The 17,549-nt window shown below is 37.3% G+C and overlaps 1 protein-coding gene across 1 annotated transcript in view; it reads right to left on the reverse strand.

The window, feature by feature from the left end:
• Positions 1-1,575: 1,575 nt before the first annotated feature.
• The window catches only part of KLHL14 (kelch like family member 14), a 116,073-nt gene continuing 100,099 nt past the window's right edge, over positions 1,576-17,549 (reverse strand). Inside the window, exon 9 of the mRNA XM_077900385.1 lies at positions 1,576-3,111. Coding sequence (XP_077756511.1) covers positions 3,064-3,111 — 48 coding nt within the window. The 3' untranslated portion in view covers positions 1,576-3,063. The remainder of the gene's footprint in view (positions 3,112-17,549) is intronic.

The raw sequence follows: 17,549 nt of genomic DNA on the forward strand, positions 1-17,549 counted from the left end.
AGAGAGAGATAATGAGAGAGACAGGCAGGCAGAGGGAGAGGCAGGCTCCATGCGGGGAGCCCCACATGGGACTTCATTGGGGTCTCCAGGATCACACCCCTGGCTGAAGGCGGCGCTAAACCGCTGGGCCACCGGGGCTGCCCTCACTGATTTAAATTTAAATAGCCACATGTGACTAGTGGCTACCACTGGGGACAGTGCAGCCTTAGAGCTTTGGGGCATTGCCCTAATTTCAGCATTGTTGCTGCTACCTGGAGAGTCTTCCTGCCAGAGGGGTGTGTTTCCTTCTCTCCAGGAGGCCAGCTCTTCTGTATAGTGTATATTTTCTCTCTTTGTAGTCCCTTTGTTGTTGTCTTTGTGATAGACTGACTTGAAGCTGGGCACAAAGATGGAAGAGTCTGGGTTGTTTGCCCTCGTTTAACCCTCTCCTTCTGCCAGGCCATCTTTGATGATTTATTTCAGCACCACATGCCTGGAATTCCATCATTTCTTTCCCGAACCCCTGCAGTGGCCTCTCGCCAGTTTTCTTGCTGCCATTTTTGCTTCCCTACAGCCCATTCTTCACCCAGCAGATAGCATGAATGCATTAAGATGAAATTCAGAATTTCTCTTCTCCTCTCTTGCCATTTCAGGGACATTACCAGTGCTTCTTTAGCCCAGGATGTTCCTCTTCTGCTTTTTTGCAGAGCTAGCTTCTCATCCTTCAAATCTCAGCTTAAACGACACTCTCTTAGGGAGGTCTTCTCCGACCAGGCTAAAGAACATCTTCATTTCACTGTCTGTCTTTTTAATTTTTTTTTTGTCTGCCCTGTTTTTAATCTTTTTTTCCTTTGTAGCATTTGTTATTATTGAATGTGTTTGTTTAATTGTCCTCTCCTATAGAATGTCCAAGGTATCAGGTTTCTGCTTCTTCTTCATTGTATTTCTAGTATTTAGCATTGAACAGACACTCATAAAGAATTGTCAGGTATGAATTATTGAATCATTGACATTTTCTCTTTTAGAGAGCATGCTAGGCTGTTCTCTTCCTTCTCAAAGTCTGCTCAGTGGATCAGCAGAATAGCACCACTGGGAATTTTGTTGAGAAGGACAAATTTTGTTGGAGATACAGAGCTACTGTATTTGAGTATGAGTCTGGGCAGCCCTGCTTTAGTAGACTGGCTGAGAGAAAGAGTGGACACCTCTGTGAGCACTCTCTGTGTTCTACCCAGTAATGGTTGTCTATCTATGCAAGAGGAATAAGAATTTCTCTCTAACAGCAGAAGTGTACAGTCTACTGACCATTCCCTGAGTGGGGCTACAGTTTTCATGTCTAAGTGTGTTTGCCAGCTGCATGGGCTCATCTGAGCCTGGACTGCAGGAGTACTGATGATGGAATCATGGGTTAAAGTCCTGATTTATTGCTTACTGGCTGTATAAGAATGCGCACATTACAACAGGTGCATTAAAAATATAACCAGGCGGCACACCAGGCTATGGAATATTCTTCAACACTAAAAAGAAGTGAGCTACCAATCCATGAAAAAAAAACATGGAGGAAACTTGAATGCATATTACTAAGTGAAAGAAGCCAATCTGGGAAGGCTACGTATGATTCCAACTATATGACATCGTGGAGAAGGCAAAACTATGGAGACAGTAAAAAGATCCATGGTTGTTAAGGTTGAGGTGGGGGCAAGGGATGAACAGAAAGGATTTTTAGGGCAATTAAAATACTGTGTATGATGCCATGATGGGTACCTGTCATTTGCCCAAACTCACAGACTACACAACACTAAGAGGGGACCATAATATAAACTATGGACTTTTGAGTGACTGTGATATGTCAGTGTGAGTTCATCAGTTGTAACAAATGTACCACTCTGGTGAGGGGTGTTGATATTGGAGGAGGCTCTGTGTATTTGCTGGGGGCTGGTGAGGGCTGGGGATATATGGGAAATTTATGTGTCTTCCCCTGAATTTTCCTGTGAATCTAAAAATTCTCTAAAAAATAAAATTCTAATAAAAAACAAACAAACAAACATAGCCAGCATTTATGAAATGCTCGCAATGAACCAGGCATTACACTAAATGCTTTACTTGAATCCATACCTTCTACTCACAGAGCCCTATTAGATCCTTTTTGTGATCCTTATGTTGTAGACAGAGGTTTGGGGCTTAGAGATGCTGTATACTTTGCACACACTGGGTGACGGGTTAAGCTGGAATTCTAACCTAGGACTACTTGTCTGGTCCCCTGGTGCTATGCAGCTCTTGGTTGATAGCTCTTGGGGTTCTTGTGATAGCCCAGTGAAATACAACAGTGTTGATTAGTGATTAAGCTCTGTGTAAATGCTAATTGACATGCTTTGGAGTGGGACAAATGGCAAGTCCCTCAGCACGTGACCATCTCGTACAGATGGTTCCAGATAGGGAGTGGCTCCCCTACCTGCTGGCGTCCTGGACCTCAGCCTGTCTTGGGGAGGGGCAGTGCAATGATTGCAGGGATGTTAGCCCTCTCCCTGTGCTAGGGAGAAGATCTAGGTGAGAAGCAAAGGGAGTATTGTTCTCCTCCAGGTCTTGCACACAAGCTTGAGATTGGGCCTGTGCAAGACTCTAGCTGTTCTGTTAATCTTAATGGGAGGAGAGAAACCAGTGTTAGCAACCAAAGTGCTCAGGCCCCTACAACCAAGATTGCAAATGCTCACTGTGTATCTATTCTACAAGCACTGCGTATCTATTCTTCATCTCTGCAAGCAGCACAGGACCAAACACTATCCCCTTTTCACATCTGGGAAAAGAGAAGTAGAAAGAGGTAAAATCGTTTGCCTAAGGTCATGGGCTTCATCATTGCTAAGAGCAAGGACTGGCATTCAAACATTTCTTTAACTCCAAATTCAGAATTTTATCTAGTAGATGCTTCTGCAAAAGAAAAAAAAAAAGCTGGTGTTTCAGTTCTTTTATGCTAAGCTCCATTTCAGCGTTTCTTCTGATGTATGGCCCAAATTCTGCTTCAGTGGGTCTTGTTCAAAACTCATTTCTTTGGTGAACCAGCCTCTAATCTCATATGACCACAGGCTCTCCTTAGACCGAAGCTCCCGGACATGGTCTTTGAAAAATGACATCATAATCCTAAAAAGAAATGAAGGAAATTGAAACCAATCTTCGCGACACACTATTTTTATTTGGTTGCTTGTGCTATTTAGATGAAGAGGGTACTGGATAGGGACTATATCTTTTCCATGTTTTATACCATGCTTAATAAGTTCTCAGAATATAATAAATGTTTCACAGGCCAATGAAAAATTCCAAAGCACATAACCTGCTGGGAGGTTGTAAAATTATTCATGGCTGACACTGATGAGAAGATCAGAGATTTTACCCTACAGGGAGAAGACACTGTGACACCCAGAGAAGCCAGGAGTTATTTTTGGGAAAACCAGATGTACAGAGTATTTCAATGCAACTTGTTTTCAGAAGGAATGTTAATAAGCACGCACAAATGTACATAATAACAATGTACTAATTTATGTTATTCTATTATTAAACTAGAGTTGGTGCTGGTTATTTTCCATGTGATACACTGATTTTAATATAGATTTTGAGAGGAACTTTAAAATGCAATATTGCTGATTAAATGAGATGATATAGGTAGAGGACAGCATATATATATTAACGATGATATAAATCTAAATTATCATTCCTGATGATGGAATCATTTCAGTTGTCTGAATAAGTGAATGGGCTTTCTGTAATTAGTGGGAAATAAACATGTGAAGCTGTTGGAAAAATACAATTTGACATGGAACCATCCACACTGTGGTGACAGTTACGTGGGATGTTGGAGGTAAGATAACCTAGAATGAGAGGTAGGAGAAAAGATTATCTGGAATAAGAAGGAGGAGAAAGTACATGAGAAACGTACATGGATGTTGAGGGCTATCATTCTTGAACATTTGCTTTCTTAATTTATCTGTTGTAATGTCCTGGTATCGATATTCATTGCAAATGAAACCTTTTTACTAATGTGTGTGTGTATGTGTGTGCGCATTTCTAGAAGGCTTAGTACTTATGTATACTGAAACAGTTTAAGCACAACTATGGTAGAAAGTCAATATACAGAAATTTTGAGGCAGTGAAGGAGTGGGCTACTGGAACCACTGGAAGGCAGAGGCTATGAGACACTCAAGTCTAGATCAGTGGTCAAGGCTCGTCAGAGCTGGGTGGCAGCACAGTGACCTGGAGTAGGATGTGTCCTCAAATAAGAATGGGGCAGGAGGATGGCATCTCAAAGTCTTGTGAAAGAGATCGCTAAATAAATAAATGTGGGGGGCACCTGGGTGGCTCAGCAGTTGAGCGGCTGCCTTTCAGCTCAGGGCGTCATCCTGGGGTTCCTGGGATCGAGTCCCACATGGGCTCCATACAGGGAGTCTGCCTCTCTCTCTGCCTGTGTCTCTGCCTCTCTCTCTCTGTGTCTCGCATGAATAAATAAATATATAAATAAATGTGAAACACTAGGTGCTATGATGATGATGATGTGTTTTGAGTATCTACCAGGTGTCAAGTATATATTTTACATGCGAATACATGTACCAGATGTTTTATTTTTTAAAAAGATTTATTTATTTATTTATTTGAGAGACAGAGGGACAGAGAGATGGTGAGGGTGAGAGGGAGAGGGAGAGGGAAAGAGAATCTCCAGCAGACTCTCTGTTGAGTGGGGAGGCCATCTTGGGGCTTGATCTCACCACCTGAGATCATGACCCCAGCCAAAATCAAGTCAGATGCTTAATTGACTGAGCCACCCAGCAACCTCCTTATTTTTCTTTTGAAAGGGAATGTTTCCATTACATTGCTAGACCTTACAGTTTGCATTAAGTAAAATATGTGTTAATACAATTCACTGCAGGGGCACCTTGATGGCTTAGTTGGTTAAGCAGCTGCCTTTGGCTCAGGTCATGATCTCAGGGTCCTGGAATTGAGCCCCACATTGTGCTCTCTGTTCAGTGGGTAGTCTGTTCCTCCCGCTTCTCATGCTGTCTCTCTCTCTCTCAAATAAGTAAATAAAATCTTAAAAAGATATAATTCAGCTGGAATTTCAATGTTAGGCCCTTTTGGATGGTAGAAGAAGGTTGGATCAAAACTTACAGATTTGGATCTGTTTATTGCTTAGAATCTACTGTCAATTTTCTTTCCCAAAGTAATTCACATACTAAGTAGAGCAGATTAATAAAATTTCAAGTTCAACTATATTATCAGTAGACTGGATGACTAAGATGAGAGGCTGACCCTGAACAAGGACAAAAGTTTCCAATGAGATTCTGTTTATTATGTAATTTACAAAGAGTAAGAGGAGTGAGTCTTTCTGGGGTATTTTTGTTTGGAGGCCCAGAAAAGGATAGGAGATTGTTAATGTTCTTTCCTGTAGAAGAGCTCCTGTCCCATCAAACACAGATAAGATTGACCATTAAATAAAGCTTTCTTCTTTTTCTTTCTTTCTTTTTCTTTTTCTTTCTTTCTTTCTTTCTTTCTTTCTTTCTTTCTTTCTTTCTTTCTTTCTCTTTCTTTCTTTCTTTCTTGCACGTCATGTGAGTAAGCAGAATGCTATGTTCTGCTGGTAACAGTGGAAGTCAATGTTAAGATTACCAAAATGGTGAAGAAATTGATTTTACCTCATAGTACGATGGCTAAAAGAATGGTCTTTGTCCTGAATCTGCTTTCTCTTTCTTCTTCCAGGTTCTGTCTCTTTTCTGCAGTTAGTACTCCTTCTTGTTTCTCTCCTGCCCTTTCCCCCTTCCTTCTTCCTCCTGATGCAGCTCTGCCTGACATCCACTTTCATGCTCTCTCTACCTGTTAACTTCTTGGGGAAAATGGGATGAGAAGTTTTAAATTTCTCTTGGCAGAAAGAAGCATGCTTTCTGAGAGCCCTTTCCCACCCTTTGACTTAGCAGCTTTTTAGGATCTTGTTTTAGTATTTTTCATGACCATTGTCATACAGGTTATACCATTGCATTGCTTCACCAAGTTGGGCTGTGAACAGAGATATATTTTAAAAATGGATATGCCAAGACCTACGCTAGCTGAACAGTTTAGCACCAGGCTAGTTTACATAACACATATCTTACTGCTATATACAGAGGTCTAAATTATGTGGTAAGATAATTAGAGATTAAAAATTGTGACTTCAAGATAATATGTGCAAAATAAGTGGAGTAAAGAGTGATTCACTCGAGAGAAGAATTACACCATTACCAGAAAAATTAAATTCTAAACATTGAGATTCAGTTTTCCCTTGTGAGGTTCATCCTGAGTGCACTTGTTTCTCTTTCACTAGATTTCTCCTCTTTCCTGTTCAGTGTCCTCTGAGAAATCACTGTCTTCAGGTAGTTTGTAAGCAAGGCCATTGGCTCTCTAAGCAGGAAGTCAAAGTCGATTGTAGAAATTGGACTGTCAACAATGGGGCTTGTGAGTGGTCTCCCAAATTCTCCTCCTATGCTCTTCCCAGTACATCATGTGGTTTATAATGTATACTTGGTTTGGAATTTAGTCAAAAGCTTTAGGCTTCTCCACAGGTGCAAGTATGCACCCACACACAGACAACAATCTTTTATATACAAATGCACATATTCCATTACTTCGGGGTATACACATGTTTACCTTCCTGAGTTTTTTATACAAACACAAACACACACACACACACACAATTCTGTTACCAGGCCTCTCTGTACAGGGGCTTGATTGAATGAGGCAGGAAAGGACAGAAGTTCCCAGGTGATCATAAACACTATTTTCAAAACATGGGCAACCCACTTACTATATTAAACAGGATTGACAGCAATTATTCAACTATTGGGTTAACTCCTCAAATGAGAATACCTTATATGTCTTCATCGTTGCAGATTAGTTGTTTCATTAATGAATTCTATTAGCTTAATATGCATCAAGATAACAGAGCCAACAATTCTCTCAGACAACTTACATTTGGGTTTAGAATGGACTATAAAAGGGTACTTATTTTGTAAAACCTATAATGCATATTTCCCATTTTAGTTATACTTTATTTTTGTTGGTGTACAAATTAGTTTATATTTTCCTGAACACAAATGCTGCCTGAAATGGGAAGAAAGTGGTCTAGGATTCTAGTGAGTGCAATGGAAAAATGAAATGGATAAACAATTTGCCTCAGACAGACATTTCTCTTTTTGTGGTGGTGGGAAGGGTACTAAGGAGGACTATGGAAACATTGATAACTTATTTTTTTTATTACAAAACTTATTTATCTAATTTTTTAAATTATAGGAACATTTATTTTTCAACACTTAATTTGTTATTACAAAAGTAGCACATACCCTATAGAAAAGAAGTACAAATAAGCCCACCTAAAAATTCACCTCAGTTAAAAATACATTGGAATTAGATCTGCAGTGAAGGATTTGTACCACATATTAAGAGTAGTTATCCCAGTGGAGGGATTGCTAGTATGGTAATTTCATTTTTATGGTTCCTTTGGAGAGAACCAGAGAGTTGCTTTGAAAATGTGTTGAATTAGATGTGTGTGGGAGAGAACTAGAAAATACCTTAAAAAGGAGAAACAAAACAAAACAAAAAAACTATGAAAAACCTAGAAGTGGAGTACTTGGGTCGTGTCCCAAATTCCTTAAGCTTTCTTTGCTTTAAAGAAGCGACCTGTAGATGGTGGATAGTGGTGTCTGGGTGCTCACAGCCACACACAGAGCTCTACCAGGGCTTGAGTTACAATAAAATCTAAGGTATTTTTGTATTTTTCGTTCTTTTTTTAAAACTTTAATTGACTTTTGCAACAACTCATCTGAAACTTTCCACTTTTTATTGTATCAGATGATAAAAAAAGCAATCTAATCGACTCCAGGTAGACTTTGCCCTCTGGTTTTCTTATACTTTCAGATTTTTGTCAATTAAGTGTCTTATGGTGAGATAATTGTAGGCTTACATGGAGTTGTAGGAAATGATGCAGAGAGATCCTGTGTGCCCTTTACCTAGTTTTCTGCCAATGGTAACATCTAGCAAAAAGTATGATAGAATGTCACAACCAGAATACTGACAATGATCTAGTCAGGGTACAGAACATTTCATCACCACAAGGACCTCTCATGTTGTCCTCTTCCCTCCTGCCCCCACCTCTTCCTTAACCCTTGACAACTGCTCATCTATTCTCTATTATTTAATTTTGTCATTTTAAGAATACTATACAAATTCACATAGTAGGTGATCATTTGGGATGACTTTATTACCTCAGCCTAAACCAGTGATTTATCCAGATTGTCACATGTATGAGTACTTCATTTCTTTTTATTGATTCCATGTCAGGGATGTACTACAGTTTATTTAATGTTACCTCCTGTGAGACTTTTTGGCTATTTCTAGTACTAGGTTATTATGCATAATTTGACCTGTAAAGATAAAATTTCTATAAACAAAAATAACAACAAAACTTAACGCTCATCGAATGCCTAAAATATTCTAGGCAATGTTCTGAGAGCTTAACATGTAGCTGACGCAATGTCTTGGTTTTTTGACACTTGACAGTGGTAAAACTGTGAAGATACCAGGGCAATTGGGATGGTCAGTCACCCTGTCACGTCATTAACTCCAAGAAATCTGTAAAGTGATTTATAGCTATTAAATAATGAAACATTGGGACTTATTATTGTCCTTAAATGGTAAGAGTAGTGAAAAATTTCATTAGCTGTCCTAAGTACCACTGAGTCCAAAGGTCTTCAATAAATTCCTTTTTGGGCAGCAAGTTCTTGAAAGGTGCTAGCTATTTATTTATTTATTTATTTATTTATTTATTTATTTATTTATTTTGAAAGGTGCTATTTAAATGACAAAATCTGTGTTTTCTCCATCTGTATGATAGGCAAGGATTATAGAGCACTAACTACTTGGGAACAAAGTTACTATTTGTTGAGATTTCTCAAGCTGTTAGGTACATTTCATTTAATTCTGATGACAAACTTTTGGAGTAGGAATTACTATTCTTTTTTAAAATTTATTTTATTTTTTTTTAGGAATTACTATTCTTATTGATAGATGAAAAAATTGAAGATCAGGAGTTAAAATAATGTATTTCAAATCACAAATAAGTGACAAGGCAATGAACAGTGGCATTGCATTGCCTTTGCCCTTTCTGAGGCTGTATAAATCTGTCTCTCAAATAATAGAGAGCTCTGATGTGAAGAGCGTGTGCCTAATTCACACATGCTAGTGGCTCTCCAACCAGAATCTCACCTTCAGTCTTCCCCAGGTTAAGGGAAGGTAAACATTGCTCTCTGTGGCCCCTAACTCAATGGTGGCATGTATCAGGTTATCCCAGGGATGGTCTGGCTTTCTGTTCTGGTGTGGAAGTCATGTTTTATAGCAAGCATGGTAGCTTGGGGTAGGCAGTGAGGGATCTCAGCTTCTACTCAATCAGATGACTTCAATTTCCGTGAATGTCTGAGGGGAGATGAAATGTCTCAGCACTCTTTTGCCTATAAATTCTCTTTGAAGATATCCCCCTAATTAATTTACAGAAGCAACAAAAATTTTTTAAATATTTTAATTTACAGTCTTTGCTTTTGGAAGGTTATAGTCACTGGATCAGTAAGCCTCCTTCTGAGCAAGTCCTCTGGGGATATGACGCTCACATATAGAAAATGTGGTGAGGCAGCCGTAACAATGAGCCACTCAGATCCTCTACTGTAGGGAGCATATTGGACTCACAGTCCCAGCTGCTGTGTTCTGAACCTATTGCTGTCTTTATGCCAGAGCCACACTTCCCACAGATTGCTTCCAGCAAATGATGGAGCATGTCAGGGATTCTAAAGACAGGCTTGTTCCTACCAAGTGGAGAACTTCTCTTAAGAGTGATTTTTGCCTCCAGGACTTCCCCTTGGCCTTCTTCAAACCTTAGGCTTTTGCTGCAGGCTGAGAATCTTTGTGCCCAACCTTTTTTTCTTTCCTCTCTCCTTCCATTGGGGTCGGACCTGAATTGCATAGTCAGGGTTCCTGTCTCCATTGGTGCCCTCCCCTTTTCCCTGTTGGGCAATTTCTTCAATACATCTCTTTCACATCTACACTTGTTTTGGTGTTTGCTTCTTAGAGAACCTTAACTACCACCTACTTAATACCTACTGTCTTCAGTTTTGAGGACTTAGCCAAAATTTTCATTTGAAACAACAGAAAAAAATCCATTTAATATCCACCTATATTTGCCATGTGTTCAAATTTTAGAATATTTGATTTAATGCCAGATATCTGAAACTCAAACTTTTTTGGGGAAAGGAGAGGTAGATTTGGATCCACAGAATATTTGAAGAAAAATCATTTTAGTATAGATTTCTGAGATATTTTCCCATGTTTCTAGATCAGTTTACTTGTCGAAATGGAAACAGAACAGAAGTAGAAGAGGATTGCTTTGGGACTCTGAGGCCAGTTATGTGGCTCCTAAATTTATCTCTTTCTCTTACCAATGATGGTCTTGAATACAACTCTTTGTCTCTCTGTATTATGCTTCCTTCATCTGAAAAGGTAAAATTAGTTCATCACACCCAAGAAAAAAGTATTATTACTCCCATTTTGCAGATGATAAATCTAAGGCTGAGAGAGAAGAATTTAGCTTGCCCAAGTTAACCTAGCTAGGAAACAACAGAATCAAGATTTGGATAGGAGGGTCAGTGGTTATAGCTTTTGCTCTTTTTATCTATTTAAAACTGCATCCAATGATCTTTAAGGTGTTTCCAATTATTAACTTTACGGATTTATACACTTGAAATTAAAAGATAACACCTTGTCTAAATTCATATTTTAACTGTGCATGGATTTTGTGTTAGTGAACAGCACTACCTTATTGGGCGATTTTAGTTTATTTTTCATTGGCTGCTTTACTGAGCCTCATCAAATGTATTTGCTTTGCAGAGCTGCAGTGGATTAATTCTGAATAAGTAATTTGGAAATGTTTTTATTCATTTCTGTGGAAACCATCTATTTGGATTTTCATATATCAAGATCATAGAGATTTGTCCCAGTCCAATTGCAATCTTAGTTACAGCAGTGCCGGCTTACATATTAAGGGCATAGTTTTGCTCTGATGGCCCTTCAGAAATCTGTAATTGGTGTGGAACACTGACACTAACAGAATGTGTCTTATGAGGTCCTATGAGTTAGGCTTCTGCAGATTAATGGAATCTTTCTTGATGGAACAAGCCCTTTGGAATTCATTAACACTATCTGCCTCTCCCATTAGCTACTCACTTCTCACACAATTCATTTGCTCTGTCTCTCCTGGCGTTTTGGAATCAAACCTGAATCTGAGAGTCTAACTGGTAGCTGAAGCAATATATACTGAACATATTCCATGACTTTTTACCCCCAGACAGAGATTTTTGGGTTTTCTTTTCATTTTGGGATGAATAATACTTCCTTATATATTTCTTTTCTACAGAACAAGATTCTTTTTATTCTCGGAATAAAAAAATTCTCAGGTCATCATTACTTTATGCCCTTCATCTTCATCCCTAGTCTTAGGATTTGGGGGAGGACATAATACCTTTTTTCTCCTAAACGTTACTGAGAGGGCTGTGTTTGTGTGTGGGTAGATATTAGGGGACATGCAGTGCAGACTTCCTGGAGACTAGGAACCATGTTTAAAGAAAATGCTGTGGGGATGGTCCAAAGATCTAAGAATCATGTGAGAAATTTAAGCCACAGGTATAAATTCTGGGAGAGCTTATATTAAATATCCAAGATCAAATATAAATGAATAAATAAATAAATATCCAAGATCATCTTACTCTCTCTTTCCCTGTTTATTTATCCTTTATCTTTTTTCTTTCTTTCCTTTTTTCTTTCATATTAGATGATGTTTTGTACAAAATCGTTTCTTAAAACAGAGTAGTTACAACTGATTTATAGTATGTAAAACAGCGTCTAATATGCTAAATACCACCAACCCAAAGGTGCTAGGTTTGCCCATTTTGATGAACTTTTAAAATTCTGCTTATGTTTATATTATACCTGGTGATATTACAGCTATAGCAGCTTTCTTTTGGTTTTTTCTTACATTTAAATTTTGTTTCCTGTAAGCATCATCTAATGAGTTTTTAAAAACCAGTCTAACAATCTTATTCTTTCACTTTGAGTATTTAATCCATTCATCTTTAATGAAATTACTGATATATTTGGTTTTATATCTCCCATCTTATTATTTGCTTTTTCTTTAGTCTGCTTTGTATCTTCTTCTCTCTCTTTTCTTGCATTTTCTTAAATTAATTGAATACTTTTGTCATACCATTTTCTCTTATTTGTTAGTTTTACAATTTTTATTATTCTTTTGATAGTTAACCTAGAGACCACAACATGTCTTCTTGACTTAATACAAATTATTATTTTACCTCTTCCCTAATACTGCTAGAAACTTAGAATATTTGAATTCTATTTACCATTCCCTGTCCTTTGAATTATTCTTGTTATAGAATTTAGTTATCTATTTATTTTAAATTTCACAAGAATTTGCAATTGTTTTGTATGGTCAATATTCATTTATAGTTACCTACATATTTGTCCTTTCATATATATATACCTTTTGCATTCTTTTTTCTCTCTGTGCTTCATTTGGATATTTTCTGTTAATCTTTCTTTCAGTTTACCAATCTTTGTTCTGTTGTATCTAATTTGCTGTTCACTCCATTCACTGAGTTAATTTAAGATATTTTATTTTTTTCTTTTTAGTTTTAGAATATCTAGTTGGTTATTTTAAAATCCAGATTCTAATTCTTTGGTGAATTTTCCATCCTTTCATTCATTTTCTCTACTTTTCCTACATTTTATTTAATATATTGATCATAGTTATTTATTTGCTGACTCAAAAATCTAGATCAGTAGTGGGTTTATTTATTATCTCTTTTTGTTCTGTTGATTTAGATCATATGGTCTTGTGTTTTTTTCTCCTGTCTAATAATTTTTGACTGAATTAATGGTTTTATGTATAAAAGAACTGTAGTGGTTCAACATAATTTTATCTTTCATTAGGGAAAGTTTCCTCTTAACTCTGTTATGCAGATAGAATGAGGAGGTGATTATCTCAATTCATTCAGGGACTGAGTTTAGCTGGATCTCATTTCAGGATTTCTTCTTCTACCCTTAGTTTGTTCCTATTCCACGGCAGTCTCTCCCAGACTCTTGGCTGAGAGTCTGGTCTTTGTATCCTCAGCCTGAAGTCTGAAGAAGATTCAGCTCTTCCCTCCAGTGGCTTTCAGCTTAATTTTTTATCTTCCTAATGTGTATAACTTTAAAATTCACAAATGTCTTAAGGAAATGGAGTCATATATTTGAAGCAGTTTTCTTTACCTGGCAAATTTTTTAATTCCTAAGCACTGTGAGATTTTGGGAACTTTCTCCTGCCTTCTAGAAGTTTTTGGCCTGAATAACATTTCTCCTAAACAACACCAGAATTCCAAACATTTCCCTTCAGGAAAAACTGGTTGTGTTTAGGTTTCCTCAAGTTTTTATTTTGTCACTCCGGTTCTATATTACAGCTAAGTTTGCTGGTTTCTCTTTCCCACATCACAGATTCTCTGATTGAGCCAAGTTTGATCAACTTGTGGCCAGGACTTAAAGATGTCCCCAGAGAAAAAAATTACTGGCCATTGCCGGCTTACTTCAGAACACTGTTCCCTTCTTTGGAAGTTTAGTTTACTTACTCTTAATTGCTTTTAGTGCTCTCTGATGCCTTGCAAAATATTTTAAAATATTAACTTATTCACTTTTTGTCAGTTGCCACAGAGAACATCTTGGCCTGCTGTGTTTTACTTCATCCTATCTAAATATGAAAAGTTCTTGTCCTCACACTTCTCATTTTCTTTATCATTTGTATACCATTGTTCAGTACTTTGCTCTGAAGATGATTATAATATTTTTATCTAGAAGTTATCCATATGAAACTAAGTTAGTTGTTATTTACTGTATTTTTAAGAATTACCTGATAAACATTAATTGAAGAACAAAAATTCTATTTATTTTCTACTTATCTCTAGGACTGATTTTATATACTCCCTCTGCTGTAGCCTTCACTGATGCCCCTGGTTGGACATAAACTCTTCCTTTCAGAAACTCCACATCACCTTATTTATATATCTCTATTGCACATATACCCTGCATTATAGTTACTTATATTTATATTCTTTATAGGGCACATCATAGTGCTTTGTCCATAGTGAAAGGAATAAATGAGCAAAAACTGACAGCATTATACTGGAGATACTTTCTGGGATACCAAAAGAGTTATTAACTATTCATCCTCATCATTTGTGAAGAGATCCCCTAAGATTCAATGGATTCAATGTCTGTGAATGTTTTTTTGGGCTAGAGGCCAGAATTATACCAGTACTATTTCATTTGTGTACTGGGGCAGATTTTCAAAATGGTAAGGTTTTATTACAACTGAACAAGGGTTTTTGCATTAAAGTTTGGCTTTCACAGTCATTAAATAGAGGAAACATGGTTAATGTGACAAAGACAATTATCTTGCCCATACTTACAGGCAGAGGCTATTGTAGAGTTTGTCATATTGATAGCAGTCAGAATTGTCTTTGAGGAAATCCATGTACAACTTACATTTTCAAGATTATGAGCATAAAATTTCTGAGTCAGAAATAACTTTGCTACTTCACAGATTCTAATAACTCAAAGATCAAACTCTTCCCATTTATTGAGCACAACTATAGGCAAAGCACTGTGGGGAAAAAAACATTTTAGGCATTATCCATTCTACACCAAGGGGATTAGTTAAAATAAGGCATAAGTATGTCATATAATGCCATCAATATAATAAAATATATGATTGATGCTATATAAACCTTACAGGTAGTAAATATTTTAAGGATTTAAAGGAGATGATGACCATACTAAGTATTTGAATTATATTTTCTCATCAGACATGTAACGTCAAGGGCCTTGCTTTTCCTTCTTTTCTTTTTTTTCTTCCTATGAATCGGCTTAATGTGGCCAATGGTGTTGGAAAATAAATAAATACACTTAATATGGCATCCTATCCCAGCTGGTTTTAATAGTCTAAATTGCTTTTAAGAAAAACTTGTAGGACAAGTAGAGAACTTCCTGCCAAACTGTATAAATGCCATCTGGCCTGAAGTGGGATGTTGGTGGTCTAAGTCCATTCACAAGGAAACTACAAGTTACCACAACTATTCTGGAAGACCCTGGAGGTGAGGGGAGCTGCAGCATTTCTCATTAGAAATGTTAAGTGAGGAAAAGGGACTGGAGATGAACCGAATAAGCAATATCTCTGGAGACAGCTTTTATGTATTTCAAAGTGTTTGTTACAGTGAAGCAATATTAGCAGTGGGTGGAACATGAACTGTAGAGAGCAATTGGTGGGAGGGAGTCAGAAAGAACACATAAGAATGCTGTTTGATGACTCTATGACACCAGTACATAAATCAAAATTTGCCAATGCTTGAATGTTCCTTCGGCACACTATGAAATTATTAAAAATTACTATAAAGACCACCTAGTCACATGGAAACATGCTTGTGAAATGGTAAAAATTTAAGATATCAAGATATAAATTCAGTTGCATAAAATGCAAAATGTCAAATGAAAAAGATGGATAAGAGTTCAGACCCCAAAGATAAAAGTTATTATACTATATGGTGGACTAAAGGTATTTTTCTCTTTCCTCTTGTATTTCCCAGAGTGTCCATAATTTGGTTATATCATGTTGATAATTAAAAAATAGTGCCTTTATTCAATAAATATTTTATGGCATTATGTTGTTGTTTTTGTTTTTTTTTTTTCAAAGGCACATCATATATTCTCTCTACCTTCAAGGAACCCTGAATCTAGTAAAAGGGTAAGACATAAAAATCTCACAGATAGTATGAGATAGATAAAGTAAGAAAGCCATAGTAAGTCAGATGAAAAATATCACACAAGACTGTTGTGATCATGAAGGCTTAATGAAAGCAGTGGAGTTTGAACAAGACCTTGAAGGACATGATTTTAATAGATAGTGTTGAGCATGAAATGGCATTCTCTGTGGAGAAAATGCACAAGCAAAAGGGCAAAGATGGAAAAGCATAGCTGTGTTTGTGGAAAAGCAAGGATTCACATTGCTCAATGAACACAGAAGGAAAGAAAAATGTCACCTAGAAGTGAGGCTGAGGCCAGATTTTAAGGTATACTTTCCTGCCAAGGGAAAAGTTGGACTTTGTCGTTGCATCCAGGTAGCTGATCTGCATATTTCACTTTGAAGTTCACAAGATGCAAAGTGTTTTCACATTCTTTACATATGATTTTCATGATGTTTTGAATAAGAGATTATCACTCCATATACAGATGATGAAACTCAAGTTGGAGAAGCTCCATGACCTCCGAAGATCACAGAACAAGTTCCTTTTGCCCATTCTTCACATCCCTGTAGTTAATTTACACCAACAAGACAGCATTTGCCATGATGCATCATCATTCATTGTTCACTGTCCCCTCCAGCACAACATCTTCATAGATGGCAAATGTAGACAGACAATTCACCAAGAGTTCCTACATGACTTCAAATGGTTGACTTAAGAAGTTTCTTTGTTGGCAGGAGAAGATGGTGGTTAGAGGATGACTTAATCTTAAAGCCTTGGTTTGACTCCTAGCTCCATTACCTATCAGCTGTCTGACCTTATCAAATAGTGTACTCTTTCTGAGCTTAAGTGTCCTGACCTTTAATATATGAACAAATATTTACCTCATGGAATTGTTCAGAAGAGTAAATGAGAAAACATGTATAAAATGCCGGCATAATACCTGATTCATAACAAGCGTTAAATTAGTGGGAGTGTTATGGTGTTATAATATTGTTGACATAACTTTGATTAATAAACAAATATTATTTCTTTTGTTCCTTTTTCCTAATTTAGTTCAATCAGTTTCCAAATGTCCCTGATTTTTTTAAAAAGATTTTATTTGTTTGAGAGAGAGAGAGAGAGTGAGAGAGCACAAAGTGGGGAGGGGACAGGCAGAGGGAAAGGGAGAAGCAGGCTGCTCTATACAGGGCTCCATCCCATGACCCATGAAATCATAACTTGAACCAAAGGCACCTGCTTAACCAACTGAGCTACCCAGATCCACCTCCCCCCAAATATCCTGGATTTGAGTGACTTGATTGGGAGTAAGAAGCCACCATCTCTCTAAATGTAGGATGACTTCATTCCACAGCCGAATGTTTACCTCACTACCCCTTACCCCCACCACCTAACACCAGTGTCATTTTGTCGTACATAGGGGATTTGAAAGGCCTCAGAGGAAGAGTCAGCCTAATAAATGAAAAACAAAAGGGGAGGTCAGAATCAAGGACCACTTTACCTGAAGTTATATAATTCTTTTTAGCTTGAGGAGTGGACAGTTCTACATGTTAACTCACTCCAGTCATCTTGTTTTTAGGATCATTAGTGAACTAAAAGCACTAAGGTAATACTAATGTTAAGAATTGGCATTTACTGTGTCCTGAATATATGCCAGACAATAACCTAGAATAAAATGAGCCA

Source organism: Canis aureus, chromosome 6 (assembly GCF_053574225.1).
Source record: "Canis aureus isolate CA01 chromosome 6, VMU_Caureus_v.1.0, whole genome shotgun sequence".
In the NCBI taxonomy this organism is placed as follows: Eukaryota; Metazoa; Chordata; class Mammalia; order Carnivora; family Canidae; genus Canis; species Canis aureus.